Source organism: Strix uralensis, chromosome 4 (genome assembly GCF_047716275.1).
Source record: "Strix uralensis isolate ZFMK-TIS-50842 chromosome 4, bStrUra1, whole genome shotgun sequence".
Lineage (NCBI taxonomy): Eukaryota > Metazoa > Chordata > Aves > Strigiformes > Strigidae > Strix > Strix uralensis.
In genome coordinates, this window is record NC_133975.1 from 119745365 (window position 1) to 119765603 (window position 20239).

At 45.3% G+C, this 20239-nt stretch overlaps 1 protein-coding gene across 1 annotated transcript; it reads left to right on the top strand.

The window, feature by feature from the left end:
- The first annotated feature begins 7739 nt into the window (after window positions 1-7739).
- SLC25A47 (solute carrier family 25 member 47) lies at window positions 7740-20137 on the top strand. The gene is made up of 6 exons (XM_074868783.1): window positions 7740-8045; window positions 13961-14004; window positions 14285-14356; window positions 14625-14807; window positions 15907-16180; window positions 17035-20137. Exons 1-6 carry the CDS (start codon window positions 8018-8020, stop codon window positions 17319-17321), a joined length of 888 nt encoding a protein of 295 aa, XP_074724884.1. The 5' UTR covers window positions 7740-8017; the 3' UTR covers window positions 17322-20137.
- The last annotated feature ends 102 nt before the right edge of the window (window positions 20138-20239 follow it).

Below are 20239 nucleotides of genomic sequence, written 5' to 3' on the forward strand. Positions count from 1 at the left end.
TGAGATCCCCACAAATGTCCTGGTCAGGATGCCAGGATGTGAGACCCCTTCTGTTCCAAGGGAAATCATGGCAGGTGAACAGCTGTCTAAGCTAATATCTGAGGTGCTGAGCTTGAGAGAGGCAGAGGCTGAGAGGTGCTGCAGGAAGGGAGTGGCTTAGTATGCTGTAAATTGTAAAGTGTCCTGAAATGTTTGGTGTAGCTCCAACTTTCCATGCTTTATCCAAGTAAAGTGGAAACATTTTTATTACCGGGCACACGTATCTTCTGGAAATCCTGTCCCTTGCCATTTTAAGCAGAAGTGGCCAAGTTCTGATGTGCACCTTCTGTTGTTTGTCTCAGCCTCTGCTCCATGTGATATTGTGTATGTGGAGGAGCATTTTAGTTTGGGTTACTGATTTTAAATATACTGGTCTGTTGGAGAAGGCAAGAGGAAGAGGCATAACAGTCAACAACATTTATGATCACTCTGAGGAAGAATCCATCCCTGTTCATAGCCAGTTGTCTTGTGCTTTGTTTGAAATACAAATCCATAGTCAACTCCCTGCATGCTTCCCTGGAAGCAGATGAGAAACCAACAGACCGAAAAATCAGAAAAAGCTGCCTACAGACATTAGTCCAAAGTCCTTTCCTTGGCATTAACTTTCATTTCAAAGATCTTATATACTTTGAATTGTGTTAACTAAACTGCTGAGTCTTTTCCTCTTCTGTCATGTTTCTTTTAAGCAGTCAGCAAGTAGGCTAGAGAGGGCAGACCTACACAACACACCCCCATGCCTGGTCTTTTCTTCTTTCTTCATAAGTCCCATCTTTTTAATGTATATTTGGGAAAGGAGTTGAGTCCAAAGTACCTGAAATATTGTGAGGACTATGTCCTCTTTTATTTGTTGCAAGTGCAGTGAGTTTCTTTGCTGCTGACCTTGCTTGGAGAAGACTAGAAGACTTTGCATGCGTGCAGTTGGTGATAGGGAGAGCAGGTCTCTGGCAGAACTCAAATGCTAAGCTATTTAGCAGCAGTTTTAAGATGCCAGAGACCATGAAGAGGCATGCTGAGATAAGAGGGTGGACACTGAGTCCAGTTACCTGAATTAGTAACTACCTATCAGTCCAGCAGCTTCATCCACCTTCTCCCTTTGCACATCACTCAACAAATGGATTTGTAGCTAGTGGCAGTGAGCAAAAACTGTTGGGAAATCATTCAGAAAAGAAATATAAAAACTCAGTAGCTGACATCTTTATAGCATTTTTCTAGTCTGGATTTGCAGACAATATAACCTCAGCCTCAGGCTGTTTCTGTGAAGTAAAAATGTCCATTTCATAGATAAGGAAACTGATAAAACTGATTTGTCCTAGGGGAAGAGGAGGCAAAGCTAGGGGGACAACCTCCTCTGCCTGCCTTCTGTCTATGTTTTTAAGCCACCCTCTTCTTACAGGAACATTTCTGTGAGGCAAATGGTTTTTCACTTCCAACAGCTATACAAATGTACTTTCAACACCATGTACTTGAAATCCTCTGTCTCAGTTTGTATCCACATGCAAAGTCAATGACTTGGAGACCGGGGTCTCCAGCTGAATCTAAATGTTAAGTTATTCAACACTGTAGGCACACAGTGTGATGCACCAGTTAGTAATGAATGAGGAGAGAGAGCCAAAAAAAGTGGGAATATGTTGCGAGGCAATTCCACTAAAGTTTATGAACAGATATCTTTTTAACATCTTGACCTGTTTTCAAGGCAGCTTCCTACTGGGTCGTATGTGGGCTTCCAGCTGTCATGTGGAACATGTTTGTTTTGCATTACTCTCACAGAAAAGGCACCCATTTCTTGGAAACAGGAAGGCACCCATTTCTTGGAAACTGAAAGAACAGACTTAGCAGAATGACTAATGTGCATTTGTAGAAACTTCCCAAGTGCTCATACGTCTCCTGAACTAATGCCAGGGAAAAGGAGTGATAAGTGAGGCTATGAATTTCATATGATATTCCAAAACTGGTACTGTTAGTAGTGGTGTCAGTATTCTTTGCTAAAGCTAGAGTGCTCCTGAAAAAACTACAGAAGCTTCTGGTTTAGACCTCAATTTTTCTCCAGCTCGAGCCAATTGAAAAAGTCAAGTTAATGTTGAATGCAGAGAATTGAACACTTGCTGATGAAATGGCTCTATATTTTCACTAGGACAGTGCGCAATGCTTACAAAGATTTATGGCAGAGAACCCTGAATTAGTGTTGATCAAGCTAGCATGGCTATCAGTAGCTTTTTACCCCCAACAATATGGGGATTTTCTCTGACATTAAACTTGCTTTGTAGCAGAATTTTTAGGGGAGATGCTTTAGTTTTGCTTGAATGTACTAATTAATTTAGTGTAATTTCACTTGTTTTCCACTTCTGCAAGACAAAAAGTCTTAAATTCTTTTGTATATATCCTCTCTTAACATAAGCTCATAATTATGCTGGTATTTAGAAAGAGTTCTCTTTTCTGAAATCATTGGTGCCAGGTTTGCCAGTTAAGTATATTTATAACAATCTTTCCCATGTGATTTTAGCAGCTGATATCAAAGTCCTAAATAATAATAATGTTTTATAGTTCTAGAGCTGAGTTTTCTTCTAAATTTCCGAGTAGCTCTGAGGTTGTTTAAATCACATCAAATCAGATAGTTCCAAAGGAAGGAAAGACTGTTGGCTAGTCAAAATGATGTAGGATCTCATAAATTTTTCACTGGTGTACAGCAGAGATCTGAGGGAGATGCAGTTTGAGAATATTGGAGAAAAAGATACAGAGAATAGACTCTGGAGAGAGCACTGATACTGCAGCAGCAGCATCAATGGATTTGGGGTTTGTCACTGGTCCTACCATGACAGCTATGTTTTACTGCCTAATGCCTGAACTACCCCTGCTGAAAAGCTTGAGGGTTGTACACTAGTATCATCATGACAAATAAAGAGTACATTACTGCTTGGTGGGGAAGAGGAGACCAGGAAGGTGAGTGCCTCCCTCCGCTCCTGGCTCTCCAAGCCTGCTGCCAGGTTACTGACTACACCTTCTGTTCACTAAAGTGCATAAAATGTGCAAGAAGTTGGAAAAAGGCTCAAAGTACAATTGAAAATTCAGTAACAGTCCTGAAATTCCCTCCCTCCATCAGAGCCAGGAGTCCTTCCGAAGTGCTAGCGATGTCAGCTGACATAGAATCCTTTCCTGGACTTGGCTGCGGTGGTACACTGTCACATTTTCTCTTTCTTATTGTAGGGATATATTTTCACACGGGTGTTTGTGTAGAGTGGTTGCTAACGTTTCTGCTTCCACCTTTCCCATGATTTACTCCTGAACAGAGACTTGTGGCTCTCTGAGAAGTGCCTGAATCCTTGCAGTGACTTCATGGCAGTGGACATACAACACACCGGTTGTGCTGATGAGAAGATTAGGTATAGGGAGATTGAGTGACTTGCCCAAAGCCAGAAACTGTGCCACTTCTTAAATTACTGCAATCATCTTCAGTCCTCTAGGAAATGTATTATTTTCCCTTCCCTTGGAAATGCATGTAGAAACATTACAACCTTACATCAGCTTTCCAGAACTGAAATCATGATCACCTATATCTGGTTAAAACTGATGCAGTTGCCAATGCTCAGAGTGGTTTCCTTACCAGTTTTGTTTGTTTTGCTGTGAAACTCCTGCTGTGAATGTTTGAGTCCTTGGAATTATTGGTTTTTCATTAGTACCTGAGATAAAGGACAATGAGACACTTTGATTTGAAAATCTGTAACACAGCTGGAGCCAGGAGGTTCCACCCCCCTTTCCACCCACCACCACGCAAGCCAAGTGCCAGGCCCTGCCAGCTCAGCATTGCTGGTGTCACTCTTTCCTGTACTGCAATGTGCAAACAGCCCAGTGACGTAGCGGGGTAACACTGTTTGAACAGTCTCTTCAGTCAAGGATTTTTCCAAAATAAATTGGATGGCAATTAATGGATACGCATGCGAATGTGATATTGCGTGGCGTGAGGGGAATAGAAAATGCAGCATGTTATGGCAGGAAATGAAGCAGGAGCATTTTCTCGGCAAATCTGGCTTGACAAGCTAGCAGGTGGTTGCAGAGGCTTCTCTTTCACTTTGCAGGATGTATGGAGTTGGTAAAGTCCTGGGAGTGAGCTGTGGAAGGAAAGGGGTAAAGGGATACCCCTGCTTTTTTGTCTCACCTAAAAGATGGTATTTAATATCGATTACCTACCTAAAGTCTCCCTCTCCACCTTTCCTTTTGCTCCATACACTTGTACCAGTCCTCTGACCCCGCTGTCACTTTAGCTGTTCTCTCTGTCTGGGTGGGCAGACAGTTGTCTCCTCCTGTGAAGCAAATGGAGTGTTTCATCCATCATGCACTGTGCAAAACTAAGGCTTTCCTTGCTTTTCTGTCACTTGGTTTCATCATTTCCTGCAGATTGCTTCATATTGTCAGATCTGTCTTTTGATCTGACAGCACCTTCCATGCTCTGCTTTCTCAACCCCCCTGTCAAATTCACCCATTTTGAACAAATCACTCTTAAACTGTTTGCTACTGGAGGAAAGGACTTGTGAGTTATTTCTAGTGGAGTACTATCCCTTGTGGAGGCTAAAAGCATGCATTTTGTCTGCCATTTGCTAGGGCATGCTTTGAGAAGACCACCTGTGTTGAGACCAGGCACTTTTGCTCATGCCTGCACAGGTATGGACCATGGCATTTCTTTGAAAGCTGGACTAGCAGTGATCTCTGTCAGTCCATGGACATTGTGTCAAAGGGTCACAGGAATGACTCATATTTGGTCTTGAAGATCTTCCTGATAATTGAAGATTTCTTTGGGCTGGATTTTTTGGACTGTGTCTGTTGACCTGTGGCATTGAGGGGCTGGATTCTAGTAAGTGTTTCTAATGAGGCTGCTATCTGAGAGCTGGTATATCTCTGAAACCTGGGGAAGAGGCAATGATGGAGGAAGATCCTTCAGCAAGGCATGAAGGACAGTGAGACCTCAAGGACTCTACGTCTCTAGGAGCACTCCTGGTAAGGGAACCTGAATTGATGCCTTGAGGATTGCTTTCTTTAGCAGGGAGTTGGTCTGTACTGTTCAGGGCATGCCAATAAGTAACAGCGAATGCAGTAACAGGTTTCATTTCTCAGGCAGGGTTTCATTCATGCTGAATTATACCTTCCTCCCTACTTGCTCGTGTGTGAACACTTCAGAACTTGCGTAGGGCTCCTCTTCCAGAAGGTTCTGCCCTCACCCCTGTCACATGACGGCTGGGCTGAGCAGGTCACACACAGCTGGCGAGCATGGCAGTGGATGTTTTTTGCCTCTGAGTCCTGTCCAGACACCAGGAGCAAAGGACTGGAGACTACAGTAGCTGTGACGATGTTTGCTTGGGGCTCATCCAACCCTGCTAAGCGCCCATTGAGACAAATGTCCCCAAAGTAGCTGTATGTGTGCATTCCTCCAGAGCCACTGCCCCCAACCTCACCTTCACAGGACAAGGTGAAACGTCTCAAGTCCAGAAGTATTCTTCTTTCAGATGGTCACTTTCTGAACGACCTCTGTTTGCAGAGCAATTCCAGTCAAGTGGAAAACGTGACTTCTGGTATACCTCATCGAAGTGACCAAAATCATTATTGGAAGGTTATCAAAATGCTTGAATCTGGAGTCAGCTTTGTGCTATATAAAGTAAACTAGCATTTTGTTAGAAGTGTTATTGTGAATGAAGGTTAAAATAATAAAAAGAGGATTAATTTTCTGTTGCAAAGGGAAGGGTTTTGGGTTGGTTGGGGTTTTTTTACAATCTCAGAAGCCTTCATGAGGAAGAGTCCCCTTGAGCTGTTCAGCTCAGCTAGAGAAGGTAGATATTTTGCTTGGTCTTGTGGTATTTAATGGGAAATACTTATTAGCCCTGACACTTTTAGTGAGCCAGGGTGACATGCCAGCCAGTCTCTGTTTTCTTGCTGCTATTGCACCAGTCACTGCAATATGTAGAGAAATCCCACCCCACACACGACAACCCCAGTCATGTGATGGGAGGGAACACATGGTGACACTTTCATATTGGGAATATAATGAATTTCTTCACTTTTCCTGGAAGCAGCTCCCAGAAAAGCAATATTAAACAGTGGTGTCTAAACTGGTCCTGAAGGTGGTGGTCACTGCTGCAGTGTGGGCTGGAGTGGCTCAGCAGGTTGCCTGCAAGAACCAGGAGGCTGTAGGCTCCCGGGCTGCCTCTCTGCAGGGGACTGTGTCCTTGTCCCTGTCCCCGTGTGTCACTGACGCAGCAGGTCCTGCTGCTGGAGTGAGCCTGCAAGGACAGCAGTCAGGAATGGCTGATAGGAGCAGTGGAAACAGCACCTTTCCCCACACTTGGAATGTACAGACTGTCGTTGAACTGTTAATAACTCCTGTATGGTCACCAGGTGTAACAAGGGAGGGCTACTGAATAACCCAGTGTGTGTTAGCAGCTACATTGCCATCTCTCTAGATAATATTTTACTTCTGGTTTTAAGTTTTTACTTGCATGATGTTACATTGCAATAAACTGTTCTCTCCAGCACAGAAAGTCCTCAGGGAAGGAAGTGTAAAAAATTATGGGAAGAAAGTTGCTAAAAATCCTTTAATTTTCGGTTCAGAAACTCTGAGCCCTCACACTGAGCCGTGCTATATGCCACTGACACATCAGCCCATGCAAAATATGAACTTCAGTGAGAAGCAGGCTCTTGTGAAATGTGCAGGAGATGGCACTGGGGACTAAAGTCCTAAACTCTTCTGTGAAGCCAATCCAGGGGGGCAGCAGCCATGAAATTTTCTTTTCCCTTTGCTGCCAATGAGCCTTGGCTCTGACCCAGGGAAACCTTTTCAGGAGGAGGACAATTCAGGTCATGACTTGGCAAGCCCTTCACTGCATCAGGACTTCAGTTTCCAGGTTCGCTCTGGGCAAAACTTAACCTCTCTCGTGTAGATGTGGCAGCCCTCTGGTAGTGGGCTGTTGTGCAAAAATGGGCAATATGGCATTTTCTTGAGCTCTTGGTTCCCCTTGACCAGCAGGTTTCTCCCTGTGCTTTTCTCTTTCCCCTGCTGAGATCACTACCCTGTGCTGGGTGTAAATTAGGAAGAAAAAATTAGGCGCTGGATTAGTCTCCTGGCAAAATCCATCTCCCATCTCCCTTGCAGGGAAAAACGCTGGAGTATGGGCAGCAGCAATAGTGATTCCTGTTCACCAACTCAGCAAGGAGCTGACATTGGAAAGGGGGTTGGGAGACTGAGCAAGAAGTGAAGAAACAGAGATCCTCCAGAGGCTGGGAAAACTACCCTGTGGTCTGAAAGGGAAGCAAATGCTTTGTATGTGGTTAGATTTCTGGGCTTTGTCATGTATATACACAATGAGCAGGTAATAATTTGTGGGCATCTGGATAGAGGTTTAGGGCCGGCTGTGTGGGTTAGGAAGGCCAAGGAAAATTCCTTGGGAAGGGCACAAGGAATTTTCCTTAATGGGAAGGGGGTCTGCTCCGTCAGAAGAAAGAAGGGTGGGCTGGGATGGGGAGAGGACACGTCTCATACACAGCCACCTGTGCCACTTTGCCATGGTGCAGGGCAAAACTGTCCTCTGGCAAACAAGTGTGCAAGGCTGTCTTCTGGGGTAAATAAGTACAATGGGGAATGGTCCCTTCACAGCCAGTGTTACCCTGCAAGGCACCACCCCTCGTGATTTTCCAAGCAGAAAGGCACTGGCAACAGCGGCTCTGGTGCAGCGTTGCAGGGCTTCACGGGATTACTTATTCACTGTGTTCTTGGAACAGCTCCAGGCTTCCCGTCTCTGCCTCCAGTGTACAAATTCATCAAGTATCCACAAGGCTCACAATCCCCAGAGGCAAGAGGAGACAGTAGGAAGGTGATTCATATTGGAAATCAGACTGTCTCTGAAGGACCTACAGGGCTCTGGAAAGACCGAACTGATAACCTCCTTTCTTCTACCTTCCTAACGTTTAATCGGGGTATTTAAGGCAGCAGATTGTCTGGATGGATTTCATTGCCGGGGCCATTGGAGGTAAATACATAGAGTAGTGCTTGTTGACGAAAGCAGATCGCTGTGTTTCCTTCTTGTTCAGTTAATGGTCAGGTCTCAACAGTAAAGTTGAGACTCTTTCGACGGAGGCTGCTTGTTAAAAGTGCATTCTTCTTTATTAAATGGAAAATGTCATCCGAGCAGGCTCACAGAGCTACGGGAAAGGGAGCGCTGCAATCTGGTCAGCTGAGGTCATTGCCCTGCAGTCTCCTCCAGTCTAATTGCAGTGGAACAGGGCAAAACTCTGATAGGAAGAGACAAAGTGGAATAAGTTGCGTGAAGATACAAACTGGTGAGTAATGCCTGGACAGCAAAACCTCACCTGTCTGGTACCTGGGGATCCTGGCAGGCTGTTGGGGCCGTGTGTCTGGGGGCTTGAGGACGCCATTTGAGAGATGGAATGGGTGGAGACATGGCTTTTCCAAGTGAAGGAGGTCTGAATGAATGACGATTGCATTATGTTATATTAAGATGGATTTGCAGTTGTGATGGTAATTTCCGTGCAGGTGTGCTACAGAGCAGGCTTTGATTGGGGGAAAGTAGGTTAGACATCTATAAAAAAAGTAAAAGGAGAAAAGTGTGATTTAATTCTAGACATTTTTAGAGAATGTACTGCTCAAACCCAGCTTTGTTTTAAATAACAAAATGTAGCCACTGGTCACGTTTCTTTTTTGAAATCTTGTCAGATTTAGTGGAGTATTAAATACCAAGACAAGAGCCTTGGGGTCACAGCTACCAGAAAGGCCAGGTAAACCTGCCAGATGGCTAAGATGCCCAGTCCAAGCCTGCATGTCAGATCTTACTTTGAGATCTGCTAAAATTTGGCAGTTTCCCTCAGCAGGAGCAGCCTGTGGGCCCAGTGCATTTCCTGGGAAGGACCACAATGAGTTTTACCCTGCAGCCCCTTATTGTTCATCACCCAAAATGTGCAAGTAGGGCAAGGTTTGACATCTCAGTAGCATCCAGCCCTGGAGGTTCCTGTTGCTTGGGGTGTTGGCCTTCCCCAGGGTGCTGAGGGACCCTGCTCGGGAAGGACCCTTCATGGGAGGGGGGGATATAACCAACCCCTCCACGACAGCTTGCCTTTCTCCTCCTCTTTCCTTGCTGACTTTAAAGTACTCAATGGAGATGGTAGCCCTGTGCTGAGGCTGGCAATGGGACATGCATCCTGGAAGGATTCACCAAACCTCCTCTGACACCTCCTGTTAATGACGGCTCAGCTCAGCAGGGCAGTGACAGTTGCGTTTGCTGCTTGGAGTCCTTTGCTTTTGTTGGCACAGTTGTAGATGAGCCCCTTAAGGATAAACTTCTCTTGCAAAGGAATGTGGATAGTTGAAAACACAGTTTCAAAGCAGCCATTCGCCTCGGTATTCTGCCCCTGCTCCTGTGTGAGGCCATGATTTGTGTGGATCCTCCTAGTCCAGGTGCCAGCATCATGTGCCACCTGGCCATGAAGCAAGCATCTCCCATGGGTGCTCTGGAAATGGGCTCAGCCTGGGAGGATGCAAGCTGCAGAGCTCCAGCTGGGATCAGAAATGTCTTTGCTTGTTTTAATGCACTTCACTGACCCCAGGGTGTCAGAGAGCAAGATTCTTCATTCTGTCATCTGTGTCTAGCTGGGGGCTTTTCTAAGAGGGATAATGCACTTTTCACTGGCAGACAGGGGTGTTTTCTGGCATGCTGTTCCCTGCTGAGAGCTTGCACATAGACAAGTGCGAGGTACCTGGGCAGGACTTCAGGGCCATGGTCCCTACCCTGACATAGGACAGCTTCCAGGGGTGGGACAGCTTCCCTGTGAGAACTGGAATGTTTTTGGTGCTGAGCTTGTTTCATGGCTTGTGTTTGTTAGAGCTGAAGTAGTTCTCCTGTTCCCAAGGAGTCTACAAACCCAGCTGAAGTGCATCAAACAACTCAAAAGGCAACACAGATAATAACAGAGCTTCTGTTTAGTAAATTACATTCTTGTGACCTTGATCTGTTTTCAGAGTGTTTTGGAGAAAGCATGGCTTAAGCACCTCCAAAAACCAGCAGAGATGCTGCCTTTTTGAATCCCATGTAATGACCCAGCCTGGCTCAGGTACCTGCACAAATATTGTGCATCTCTGCTGAGCTATTGCTTCTGTGGCCATGGGACAAGCTCGGCATCTTCAGCCCAGGAAACAGTGACCTGCTGTGACTCCAGATGGAAAGAACGTAAGAGAAACATGACTGTGGAAACTTTCAGTAACCACCAAATGGGGCTGGATATCCTTGAAAGCAGCTCATCTGTAAGGATGTCCTTCCTGGGGAATAAAGCTGAGTAAGAGGTTGGACTAGAGACCTCCTGAGATTCCTTCCAAGTTCCTTGAGTTTTCCTGTGATGCCATGTGTGTTTTCTAGCCCTGCTACAGCAGCAGCCTGGGCCACGGCAGAGGATGGGTATTGAAGATTAGGGCTATTGATGACTAGGGGATGACTTGACTCTTATGCCAGGAGTAAAGATTTGGGAAGGGGAAGTGGAGGTTCCCTAAGCAGTGGTCTGTATCATGCCTTGGGCTTCTCCACATCTTGCTGCAAGGATACACAGCAGTCACATGCAGTCCAAGGTTAGATAATATAGTCCACCTATGGAGGGAACATGTAGTCTCCTTGTCCTTGCAGCTAAAGCATCTCCTGCTGGCCACTACTGGGGTCACGTTACTGGGTGGAGTTCACCTTGTTTAGGGTATGGGACACTTATGTTCCCAGTTCTTCACAAAGTACAGATCTTTAGAAGTTGCTGCCTACCCATCCAGTGCATGGACCATGACCCCTGCTTCTCCCTGGGTCTCTCAGCCAGGGGTTTGCCAGCAACTCAGAGCTGTTGCAGGTTGGTGGGCTCTGTATGGCTGCTGCTTGTTCTTTGCTGATTACCTTTGCAGTGGCCACCCAGCCAGCATCTCTCCTTATTTGAATTTCCTGGTTGAAGTGGCCTGACTCATGAAGAGACTGTGAGTAATCCAGTTTTGTCCCTGCACTCTGTGTGTGTGTAGGGGATGCCATAACTTCTGCACAGTACCTAAGAATGTCTCAGATAAATTAGGCATGAAAAATGGCTAACTACAACCCAGCGAAGATCATTCACCTGGCTTTGCCATTTATTTTTGTCACAGCTGGTGCAGTGTTACTCAGCGGGAGTCCCACAGGATCCTTCTCCCATACGCATGCTATACATTGCTGGCCTTGTTCGATTCTGCTGTGCAAACAGGGCATGTGTGGGTCATGCTATCTTTGTCCCAGGCTATTTATACTGCATGACATTGTGCAGAGCACTTCTTCCTCAGCCTTTGATGGACTTGGCTGAGCTCCTCAGCTCTGACAACTTAACTGCCCTGAGTGTTTTGGCTCTTAAGGAGCGCAGTTCATGGCATGTAGTTGTTCAGAGGGTTGGGGTGGGACCAGTGAAAATTTTACCCTTATGGTCTCCTCCCAAGTCAAGACGTTTGGTCCTTGCTGGACCTAATGTGAGCGGGAGCCCTTAAGACTGGAAACAATGGGAAATATGTTGTTTTGGGGCAAACCTGCTTTATTTTGCCTATGTTGCTGCTGTCTTCTCACCTTAATGTGTGAACAGGACAATTTCTCCAGAAGGGAAGGCACTTCTTGTTGAACACTGACCCAAATCCTGTTGAACACTTGGTACCTGACATGCATGAGACATGGCTCCTATTTTCCTGAGCTGGTGGAGCAAGCCTGGGCTTAGCTGTGCAAGGCACACAGTTCCCCTGACTCAGCAGTGTCTGGTCAGCCTGCATCCGCTGCCTCTAAGGTTCAGGAAGTCTGAAACTGATGCGATGCCAAATCCTCCCATCTGGGATGGGTTCTTGGGCCAGGGGACTGCACCTCTGAGGTCAGCACAGTCACGCTGACATTGACTTATTTGCTGCTCTTCCGTGGCTGGCGGGGTCCATGTTTGCAGTGTGCCTCTGGCTGATGGCCGGGAATCTGGGACAGTACAGGTGGCCCCGGGTGACTTTGTGCATTGCCACTCTGCTCAGAGCAGAGTCATTCCTCCTTTGAGCTGTATTACTCTGCCTGTACTCCCCCATCACTGTCTCTCTTCCAGCCTGTTCTCATTTTCGTTTTGAAATACAGAAGGTGGCTTCTTGGCCCATTTTTCAACTTCATTGTTATTTATTTTGTGGCAGATATGATAGAGATTTTTGCAGAACAAACCTCATTTTTCTGAAAGCAAGATGCTGTTGGTTGTTTTCTTCTGAGTAATGTGCTTTGGGATTGTCTCCCGGTGACTCACACTAGCAGCTGTTGCTTTTTTCCGAAACGTAGTAGAGCTTTCCAGAGCTCCCAAGCAGCCATGTAATCACAGGTGAACATGCCTAGTGAAATGCCCACAGCAACTAATAAACTTTTAAGTATCTTTTTAAAAAATTTTTTTTAAAAGAAGGACTCAATGAGAGGCAGTTTCCAACCTGTGAGCCACCAGATGTGCACTGTATCAGTGACTGCCTGGCTCCCTGAAGGGCTTATCCAGCAATTTTATGAACTAGATCTCTGTCTAAATAACTCAGATGGATACAGCTCTGTCATCCCCCAGACTGATTTCCTCTCAGATGACTTGGCAGTTGATGTACTGGGAGGTAGTTAGTTAGCTGGTCAGCCCGTTTAGCATCTGTTGTATCTGCCAACAGATGTGTTTAGATCAGAGCTGAGAAATGCAGTGAGGTAAGGGCAGGGATGGTGTGTGATCTATTTTTCACTGCAACCGGGAGAAGTCCATGTTGGAGCTCTTTTACTTTCCTTATCTGCCATTAAGGCAGTAACTCTGTCTCATAGGATGAATGTGTTTCCAACTCCAGTGGCTATTTTAAGGTCTCAAACTGAGCCTGGGTGTCAATAGAGGATTGACAAACCTCCCCAGTATGCTGGACACGCCGTCACTGCTGCAGGCAGGCCATCACACTCAGCTGGCGTGCGGGGCGTGCTGCTGGGCCTGCTGGTTTTGCGCTCACCCCGCGCTAATCCCTCCCTGCTACTTAATCCTGCTGAGCTCTGAGGGGTGGCTGGCGGGTGGTCTCACCGCAGAGCCACGCTGCCAGCTGTGCTGCACCCTGGTGTCACACCAGCCTGGCAGGGCTCCAAGCAACCGTTGCTCTTGCTCCTTGCTCTGCTTTTGCAGCAGCACTCTGTGCATGTGGGAGATGCACTTCAGAGTCTTAGTCCAGCACACTGCCGTGACTTTAATGCCCAATGAATTCCTCACCCAGGGCTCTACATGTGCTTTGTAATCTTCAGCCAGGACATGTCTAGTCCCTGGCATGCAGGAGGCAGCAGGAGTACCTCTCCTGTCTTCAAGACAGATTGTTGAGAACCTGTAATGTCTGAGGACCACCCCTCTTTTATAGATGTCCTTGTGATCACTGGTTTTATTCCTTAATATTTCCAAGTCAAGCATGGAGAACCAAAATTGCTCCAGAGACCCTCTTGTGTGAGTGGGGATGCTTTGTACCTCACATGAGGGTGCTTGGTCATAGTCCAAAGATGCTTTACTGCTTAAGCTGAGAGAGGGAAAAAACCAACCTGATACCATGCAAGTCATCCCTTCAACCTTCTTGCAGCCGTGCTCAGTGTTTCTCCCAGTCCTGGCTTGTACCATAGTGTTATTCCTCCTGATATGTTTCCCATGATGCTCAGATTCCTCCTCTGAGCATGCCTTGGTCACACAGAGAAATCTGCACATTTTGCTCTGTCATCCTTGGCTCAGACATCATCTCTGGAGCTTGAGAGAGGTCTGGTGCCAAGCACGGCCGGGTTCTGAAGCAGCATTTTTCTGCTGTTCCCCTAATGTCTTCCTTCGATGGGGGAAAATGGTTGGTTACATCGTGCACTGCTAACCATTTCCAATACACTCTCTGTTTCAGGTGGTCTAAGCACAGCAGTGGGTTATCCGCTGGACACAGTGAAGGTACCTGTTGGAGCTTTATTTCTTGACTGCAGACTGAAAACAAACAGGCCCTTTTGCTTTCCCCCTCCATTTTTAGAAAACTAGTCTCATGACACTGCTTTCATCTTTGTTACATCAACATATTTCACTTTATTTTGTTGTGTTGTTTTTTCTCTTTAAAAGAAAAAAACCTAAATTGTTTGGTGATGCTATTTTATGGCTAATTATCTGCTACGGCATTTGTTGATTTTTTTTTTTTAAATCTGATATCTGCATTGTAAAGTTGCCCCTGTATTCCTAGGTGAGAATTCAGACGGAGAGGAATTACAATGGGATTTGGCACTGCATTCAGGAAACATACAGGACAGAAAAAGTAGGTACTTCTCATCAGAATTGCTGTTACCAGTTATGGATGCCTTGTTTCAGAGAAGCAGGGCTGCCTCTGTTGGTTTGGGGAGGATGGGCAGAAGTTACATAAAACCATTTCTTGGGAGAAGGGTCAGGAAGAAATTTAGCTCTGCCGATGAGCTGTAAGATGGGTGTAAGTTTTGTCCCAGCAATGTATGGCCAGTGTTTTTGAGCAGATGCTTTCCCATGCCATTCCCTCTTAAAAGTGTTATTTTTCCTCTCTTTCCAACTAGGTTTGGGGATTTTACAAAGGTGTGTCTGCATCAGTGCTCTCAGTATCGGTGATTTCTTCTGTTTCATTTGGCACCTACAAAAACTTCCTTTGTACCATCTGCAAGCTGCGATACGGGGCTGCAGACGAGAAGCCATCCAAGCTGGATGTTTCTGTTGCTGGAGGCGCTGCTGGTGCTGTCCGGGTAGGTAAACAGCAGAAAGGGAAAGCACAAGAGATCTTGTTCACAAACAAAGGAAGCTGGAAAAACAGTGAATGTTTTCTGTCCAGGAGGCCACAGGGGACCTTGCAACAAGCCCGGTGGGTTTATTTTGGCAGGGGGTCTCTCCCTGCCCATGCTGCCCTCTTGCTGGTTGGCTCTGCGGTGTGGCTGAGTCCTGCTGGGCAGCTCGTGCTGGATTTGGCTTAAAGCATCAAAACACTTAAGAACATGTTATTAAGCATAACATGAATCTTGGCAGCAAATGCAGAGAAAGGAAGAAAAACAACCTGGGCAGCAAACTTTCCAAGTGGCTCAGATGGTATGTTTATGTAAGAAAGATGTAACTCGATGTGTTAAAGCACAGACCGGTGTTTTGACCGTGGCTGCACAAGCCCGGCATGGTATCGCTGTAGAAATGGGCAGTGCACGTGTTGTCTTGTCAGGACTCAAAACTCAGTGGGGCATCACTGAGAAGTGATGCTGCCTGGCACACGTGCATGATCCCAGGACAGGGAGGTGAGGCTGAATCCAGGAGCAGTTTCCATAAGCAGATGGATTTCTGTCTGCAGGCACTGCAAATGTGGCAGAGCTCACCCCAGTGTCCTGATGGCATGCTGGGCAGAAGTGCATGCCCGGTCACAGGCAATCCTCTTACAGAGCAGTCCAGATGGTTGGGTTTCTAAGTGTTTCCTAGCAGGCAATGACTCTACTTAACACAGGTTAATTTTTTTAGTCTTTACGGCCTTGGTTCCTAATACAGATACATACAAGAGCCCTGATGTGTGCTACCCTACAGCTGAGCACATCCCCTTTCCATGCCCATCTGGTTTAATAAATTGTTACAGGTATTTAATATCCTCTGTTGATTTCTGCCTCACCTTCCACTCTGCGCAGTGCAGCTCACACACGTGTCCTGCTGCTGCTGGGTGGGATTTAGCACAGACAGTGAGGAGAAGGCTGGTACTTGCTGGCTTCAGGTAATATTATTGCCTGAAAATGTGGGAAACAAGGAATTTGCAGGAGGGGGATCAAAACACTGTTTAAATATGAAGGGCTAAAATGCCATCCTCTGATGTTACAGGTTGTGCTGATGACCCCTAGTGAAGTGGCTAAGGTTCGCATGCAGACTCAGAGGAACCCACATCCTTCCGTCGCATCTCCCCAGCCTGTTTCCAAGCCAAAGTACCGAGGGTCTCTGCACTGTCTGAAGGTGATCGCCAAGGAGGAAGGTTTTGGGGGTCTCTACAAGGGCTGCTCTGCATTACTCTGCAGGGATTGCTCTTCTTCTGCAATATATTTCCTTACCTATTCTGCTCTGTGTGAGTGGCTCACACCAGCTGGGAGAAATAAACCGGGTAGGTATCAGAAAGCATCTGGTATTACCTGCAAAAGTGTTTTATTAAGCACCATGCTAAGAGGGAAATAAGGCTCTTGGCAAACATCACTCAGTTCCCATAAAACCTTACCCAGATCCGGTCCTCACACGGGGTTGCTGTGTGTTTGCTTCCTGGCGCCACAGGACTGTTTGTGCCCTCCGGCATCAGTGCGAGCATCCTGTGTGTGAGGACTTCGTTGGCATGACCTCGTCCCTCAGCAGCTAATCCCTGCCCTGCAGGAGGGGTGTTTATGGCATGTTCTGGTGCCTTGTATGTGTGTATGAGATCCTCTTAATGCAGAAATAGGGTATGTAACTATAAATGAAACATGGACAAACCTCCCAGGAGCCATCATGGAACACAGATCAGAGTCAGTCCAGAGCTTGGAAATAAAGTCCAGGTGCAGAATGTAAAGACGCTTAAGTTTCCTTGCTGTGATTTGGCTCCCAAAAACAACTATTCACTTTGAGAAAAGTTCAAATAGGTGACATTCAGCAAAGTGCATCTTCCTGAGAATAATAAAGATAAGTAGACCCAGCTGAAGAGGGTGTGAGTGCTCTCAGGCTGCATTACATGTAGTTTGTGTGGTGTTAAAATAGATGCTGTCTCTGCATGAGCTGGCGTCATGTATTCAGAAATTAAGTATGCTGTGAAATTGAGAGGCCACACAGTTTGTGTGAGATTGCTGGAAACACACAACAGCAAGGGCTGGACAAAACAACTGCTGGAAAACATGAAAGTTAACTAAGTTAGCTGACAAATCCGAGATGCTTGTAGCCATATGAGTGAAAGGCTCGAGTTGCAACTGCTCCTCCCTTCACCCTCTCCTGCAGGTTTTCTCGTTGTGCTGCTTTCTGGTGGTTTCGCTGGAGTCCTGGCCTGGGGATTAGCTACTCCCATGGATGTCATCAAATCACGGATGCAAACAGACGAATCGGACCAGCACAAGTACAAAGGCCTTGTCCACTGTGCTAGGGAAAGTGTGAGAAAGGAGGGTGCAAAAGTGCTTTTCAAAGGACTGGGTTTAAACTGCATTCGTGCTTTTCCTGTGAACATGGTGGTGTTTGTAACGTATGAAGCTGTACTGAGACTGACAGATCATTATACAAACAAAAAATAGCTTGTGCCAGTCTGTTCAGAGGTGTATTTTGTTTAGTTTGTTTTTTTGTAACACAACATCCACAAAGGCTGCTGAATGCTGTCTCCCTTGATGGACAGTGTAAGAAGCATGCAATTTCAGCACAAAGCTGGATGACTGACAGCTTTGATTTATTCTTATAGGATTATAAACACATCAGGGAGTCTTGGACTTACACACAACCTCCCTTTTATCTCATTAATGTATTTAGACTGTAGCCACTGCTTAGGCCCTTGAAACATTTGCAAATATTTATGTTCTAAAAAGCCACTAGTCTTATCAGAGATTTTGGTAAAGGATTCATTTTGTTTTCTACCGGCACAGAAAATGGTCTTCACAACCAGGGCAAGAGCTGGAGGGAGTTTGTGTAAGGTTTAACCCTATCCAGTGTGTGTTCTTTACATGTAATGCCTGCATCACATTCACTAAGTAACTTACATATTTGTGCTTCAGGCTGCAACTCTTCCTTCCCAGCTGTAATTTTCTCAAAGTAGTCTATAATTATACCCCTTTGGTAGCAGCTGCAATATGAATCTCCTTGCCTTTTCCTGTTGTTATTTAATTAGTAGCACACATTGTCTGTTTACATAATCGTGCTAACGGCCTCATTGAAAGTGAAACCAGGCACCAGTTCCCGTAAGCCATGTGATTTTCTCCCTGTGCAACCCTGCGCCCTACGACATCCGTCCCCTCCCGGATCTGGGCTGATGGCACAGCGGCTCTTGGAGCTTGGCACAAGCTTTGGAGACAATCTGTTCTCATCCTGGAAGGAGGGTGGGAATAGATGCAAAACTGATTTGCTTCTCACAGCAAAAGCTGCCATAAAATCTGTGTACTAGCGGTGTTAGGTAAGTTAAAGGAGAATTGCAAAGTTGTAGAGTATAATTAAGATTTACAACTTTTTAAAATATTATTCTTCTCCCTTTAAACTACATTGTTAGGAGCAGCCAAATGTTTTTTTGTCAAAGGTAAATTTTGAAAGAATTTCTGACTTTCCTAACAATTATTTATTTTTCACAAAGACATAAAGTTTCATCAACATGTCAGTTGAAAAAAACAACACCCACACTATTGCTTCAGAAGGAAAACCCTTAAACCCAGAAATACTTTAATTTACTCACCCCGCCTCAAGAGCGGCATGTAGGTTTTCTGTCTCTGTTTTAATCCCTGGATGACGGCATCTGGAGAGGACTGGATCCAGTGAGTTTTTCAGAGGGAAATGGGATGACTATATTTTTAAAGGAGTTCTCATATTCAGGGTTGATGCCCTTCTGGTCCACAGCCACTTTTATCACTTGATAGAATGGCTTTGACTATACTGACAGTAATTTTGCAGCAGAAAAGATTTGTCAGCTACCCTGGACATATAAAAAAGGATCTTGTACTAGAACAAGTTTAAAAATTTCAGGTGCTACTAGGAAAGAATAAAGGGGACCTTTTCCACTCCAGACAGAGACTAATAAAAAGCTCCAGAACTGTCCTCCTGAAATCTAAGACTTCAGCTGTCTTTTTAAACACTTTCAGAGCCATGTTATCAAACAATCATAATTCTTCTCTCGAGAGTCAACCCAGCTCTTGCAGCTGATCAAAGAGCAGGGTTAGAAGATCAGGCAGGTGCAGAGTAGGTCACCTCAAAGGGGAGTGAAATGAAAGACCCAATACTGAACTGGATTCTTTCCAAAAGTGCTTATGGCCTCAGCAACCCCCAGTTACATCTTGGGGCATCAGCACCAAACTTCCTTTAGTCAGAAATTCCTTACAACAGAAGATTTAATTAAGTCCTCAAGATTTAGAATTCCTCTTAAGATGTCCCTTAAGAGTATACTACCCTCACCTCTTTCTACAAGGGATGCATTTAACTGAGTGCTTTCCCAGCTGGGTAGTGATTTATCCCAGCTCTGCCTGGATGTTTTCTGGAACCAAATTCCTTATGCTGTTATTCTCAGCTGACCTTGTTAGCTGAGAAAATAAAAGAATGCCTGCAAATCAGCAGTGTCGATAATATCCATAGTCAGCCCAAAGTTTGAAACTAAAGCAGCTCAGCTTTCTTAACAGGGTCATGCATTCAGATGATTAGAATTGTCTTATCCTGTGGGTATAACTGAAATACAGTCAGTTTCAAGAAACAGGAATTACAGATGCATTGTACAAATGAGTGGGAACAACTGTGGAAGCCAGTGCAAGGGTATTCAGCACCATATAAAAGCAGGTTCTCATGTGGCCTGAACAAATGCTACACTAGAGGGAAGTTGTATCTCCAGGCAGCTTGTTTCAGGAAGTTAACTGCTTTGCAATCCATCCCATTCACAAACATTCACTGGAAAAAAATATATACATAGCATATGGGTGACAACCTGCCTTAGAGCAAGAACTCATGGCTAAGTCACACTGATGCAAACTACCAGCAGGTACAGGAATTGACTAAGTACTGTAAACACAGGCACATAAATATTAACCAAATCCTGTTTAATGACATGACACACCGTTCATATTATGTACTTCACTACATACACACCAAACTGGGTGTTTGCGTTCTGGATTTCAGAACTTGACTGCTTTTTTTTTTTTTTTCTGATTTCTTTGTATTACCTTGACCTTCAGCCACTCTGATAGCCACAGAACTATTTATTCTGACAAATTAGCTAGCTGAAGGCCAGCTAACAGAATGAAGACACCACATTTGCTGTGCTGATACTGGGTTTACATTGCTGTAGGGACTGCAGGTTGTTTATAGAGATGATTTCTTTCAGTAACAAAGTTGGTGGCCTTGAAAAAAATAAAAGTTTCTTTAGAAGGCACATTCTGCTTCAAGTTTTCATGGCACTAATAATTCCTGTTTTCTCTGACAATGTTTATGAATATCCAAGTAGGTTTCAGCATGCTTCTTGGTGACTGTTGAA

Excerpts from the sequence above, each read along its gene's own strand:
- SLC25A47 (XM_074868783.1), top strand. The coding sequence starts at position 8,018 with ATGGATTTCATTGCCGGGGCCATTGGAG. Across the intron at positions 14,005-14,284 it reads ATCCGCTGGACACAGTGAAG|GTGAGAATTCAGACGGAGAG; the intron begins GTACCTGTTGGA and ends CTGTATTCCTAG. Across the intron at positions 14,357-14,624 it reads AAACATACAGGACAGAAAAA|GTTTGGGGATTTTACAAAGG; the intron begins GTAGGTACTTCT and ends CTTTCCAACTAG.